This window comes from Merops nubicus, unplaced genomic scaffold (genome assembly GCF_000691845.1).
Source record: "Merops nubicus isolate BGI_N331 unplaced genomic scaffold, ASM69184v1 scaffold48674, whole genome shotgun sequence".
NCBI lineage: Eukaryota > Metazoa > Chordata > Aves > Coraciiformes > Meropidae > Merops > Merops nubicus.
In genome coordinates this window covers 1-3,457 of record NW_008607220.1, presented here as the reverse complement: position 1 = coordinate 3,457, position 3,457 = coordinate 1, and the positions used below count along the sequence as shown (strand labels likewise).

General features: G+C 41.5%; 1 protein-coding gene across 1 annotated transcript; it reads right to left on the bottom strand.

Moving 5' to 3' along the window:
• Window positions 1-395: 395 nt before the first annotated feature.
• LOC103772525 (transcription initiation factor TFIID subunit 5) lies at window positions 396-3,175 on the bottom strand (the record flags this gene model as incomplete). Its single annotated transcript, XM_008939858.1, has 4 exons — window positions 396-712; window positions 2,028-2,205; window positions 2,372-2,549; window positions 3,011-3,175. Coding segments are annotated over 4 exons (739 nt in total), but the record flags the coding sequence as incomplete, so codon positions are not given.
• Window positions 3,176-3,457: the final 282 nt, after the last annotated feature.

Here is a 3,457-nt window from a genome sequence, read left to right as displayed (position 1 = left end):
TTGCTGCGATATTCTCACCACACCTGTCACCCAGTCCAGGCACTAGTGAATTAAACTACATTCTTCTTTTCTCAAATAGAGTTTCTGCTTGTGTTTGAGACTGATTAGACATTTGCTAACCATAAATTAAGTGCTTTAAAAAAAATTTGAGAACACATACCAAGCCTGTAAACTTTTCACAAGTTTCAGCAGAGCTCAATACCATCTCTGAGAGGAGACAGCCATTTTCATATACATATATTTTTTTTTTATCAAAAGCACCATGAACAACTCCTTCTTTTACAGCCATGATGTCTTGTCAATCCCCAGATTTTCAAAATTGTGGATAAATATGAAATAGCAGAAACAAAAACCTCTGCTTGCATTAGTTTACATAGTTGTGTGTTTCCTGCAACGGACTAGTGGGATCCACCTGTACGAGCCATTCCTCCTCGTCCCACATTCTGAAGTCACCACTGCAATGACTTGCCCCAGTCACTCCTGCACGTCCCGATTCACTGTGAACTGTAGGCCCCTGCAGCCAGCAGCAAGTTTCTGCGTGTGAAATGGAGATGTACAACTGGGGTCGATTTGGTCATGTATGTACCCAACAGCAAGTCCTGTGAGTTTTCAGGCAGGTTTATATGTCCAGTGGCTGTAGTAAAGTCATCGGTTTCTAAATCTTCAAATGCCTTCACAGCATCCCATAGACGAACTGTGTTATCCATTGAACCTAAAAAGAAAAAAGAACAAGAGTTTCAAGTCTTTAACTAATAAAAACAGGATATAAAATGTTACTGGAGAGCAAGTTAACACAAATTAAAGCTCAGAGAACATGTTTGTTCACAACTGTAGACTTACACCCTCATCCTGCAAGGAAACAAACTTGATCAAGCCTCTAGCACAACTGAACACACACATAAAAGTTCCCAGGATTTCATCTTTCCTGTACTCTAACCCAAATGCCCTGTGGATAAAGCACAATGAATTACTCTGTCAAAACACTTGGGCTTGGATTATAGCACCCAGCACTGGAAAAACAGGACCATCCTGTGGGCTAGGCACCAATTTGAGGAAACGTTTAAGTCACATAACAGTTTTCTTTGATGCAGGGAAGACAGCAGAATTTTGCAAGTCCAGTGGCTTGTGCTCTCACTGGAGCGTTTTTAGATCAACTGAAGTAACCACTAAGCAGGCTGGATCAAGCCTGTGCTCTGTCAGCTTTCACTCCTGCAGCAGTGGCTCACTGAGGAGTCACACTGCACTGCATTTAGGAACGTACTACTAAATAAATGTAGGCTATTCCCAGCCTGGTTTCATGAGGAAATTACCCTGATGTAACTACAGCATTTGCCCATCAGTTTTTCTGTCAGTAACTTGGAACTTGTTTGCCAGTTTCAACCAGCTGAGAGAACAAGTTTCAAATTAAAATCCTATACATTTTAAGAAAACAGTTCACTAAACATGGAGAAACAAAACTTTGTACCTCCATGAAGGGGAAACTGGCAAAGGAGCTCTTCCATATTAGAATCCAGAGAATCCATGTGGACAAGCAGGAAAAATGAGCAGGCTTCACAAGTTCTGCTGCTCACAGACCTGATTAATATTGCACACACATTGCTACAGCAAAAATGTACCATGAAGGTAAGGGTGTGAATAACACCTTTCTTTCTATCCCTTCCTCTCTCTTCTTTTGACTCGTGCTGCATGTCCCACTCCCATCTCAGTATCCTGCACCTCTTTTAGTCCAGCCTCTCCTGGTCTGCCCTAGAGTTATTTCTAACTTCAGGTTCCACCCCAACACTGTACGAGGATCAGCCTTCACCTTTGTCTCACTGTGTAACACCTTCCCTTCAGTTCCTGGAAGAGCAAGGGCTCATACTTCATGGGCCAGTGAAGTACTCGCTTTGTACCAGCAGTTTTAAGTTGCTGCTTTTGCTAAGCAAGTGATTCTACTTTGTCCTCCTCAATTAAAGGAACCAATTGTATCATCCTGCTTCAGACTTAGAGAACACGATGGAAACGTCACTGCTTCCAGTGAATTTTACCTGATGCTAAAATCTCCCCATCTCTACTGAATCTGAGTGCATAGATAGTGTCAGTGTGCCCTTTCAGTTCTCCAACCATCAAGCCATGTCCAATATCCCACAGCAGAACTCTTCCATCTGTAGCTCCAGTAGCCAGGAATCGTCCATTAGGAGAAAAGGCCAATGAATGAATTGGTCCCTAAAACACATGGGGGTGGGGGGGAGAGGGAGGAGGCACACACAACACACCAAAAAAGTTAATTAACTCTATCCACAGAGTCAGTCAAGCCATATTTGTTCTGAACACTATTCTTCAGAATCTCATTACAGAAATAAAATAACTTTGTAGTGTGATATGCCCTTACCTTATGTCCAGTGAATATTCTCACACAATTCCCATTCAAAACATCCCAGAGCCTTATAGTCCTGTCTGCCGAGCCGGTGGCAATATAGTTGGAGTTCGGATGAAACCGAGTACACGTCACATCAGCAAGATGGCCAGCAAATATCCGTAAAGGCTGGTAGTGGTCTGTTGCCCACAGTCTGGAAAAGGAGAGGGAAAAAAAAACACAAACACTTTATTAATAAGAAGAACCTTAACGAAGTTCAGTATCTATTGCACAATGAGGAATGAAAGGAAGTAATTATGCAGCAGTTTCTTACTGGTTAGTTCATTGAATTAGCAAGGTCCGTTTTGCAAAAGTATACTTCTCAGAAGGAAGAAATAAAAAATATCAAGTTGTTAAACAACTGCAAGAGAATACTTCTGATCAGACAGTCATGTAAAAGGACACAATCTGTTTAGTCATCAGATAATCTGTTCTGTGTGGAAAAGAAAAAACAAAACCAAACCCACGACATTAAAACATTTGTTCAGTATTTTAATTGACATGAAATCAAATTGATCTCCAGTAAGAGCAGGTTAGAGTACATCAGCTAATCACTTTCAGGGTTAATCCGCCACAAACTGACCCAAACAAGTAAAAATCCATCCAGTTTCTTACCGAGCCACTCTGTCGTGTCCACCTGACACAAAGTAATAACCGTAAGGAGAGAACTGTGTATCCCAGACTGGATAGTTGTGTCCTTTGTATCCCACCAAACACGTGAATGTTTGGAGACTCCACAATCTGACGGTACCATCCTCAGAACAGGACAACAGATAGTTCCTGTAAGAGGAGAAAGTATAGCATATTACTTAGCGAACTTACAGACTGTGCAACCATTGCACAAACACTGACAGGTTTCCATCATAAGAACAACTACCCACTGAACTGCATCTGTTTAGCACGTCACATACAAATCAGCATTGTGGTGGGGTAAGCAACAATAACCGCTTCAAGCAGAATCCAGTCTAAGGGCCTTATGCGAAAAAGAGAGAGGACTGGATATTTATGATTAATTCTGATGACACTTACAGCAATACTGAGAGAAAAAAAAAAAAACAAACC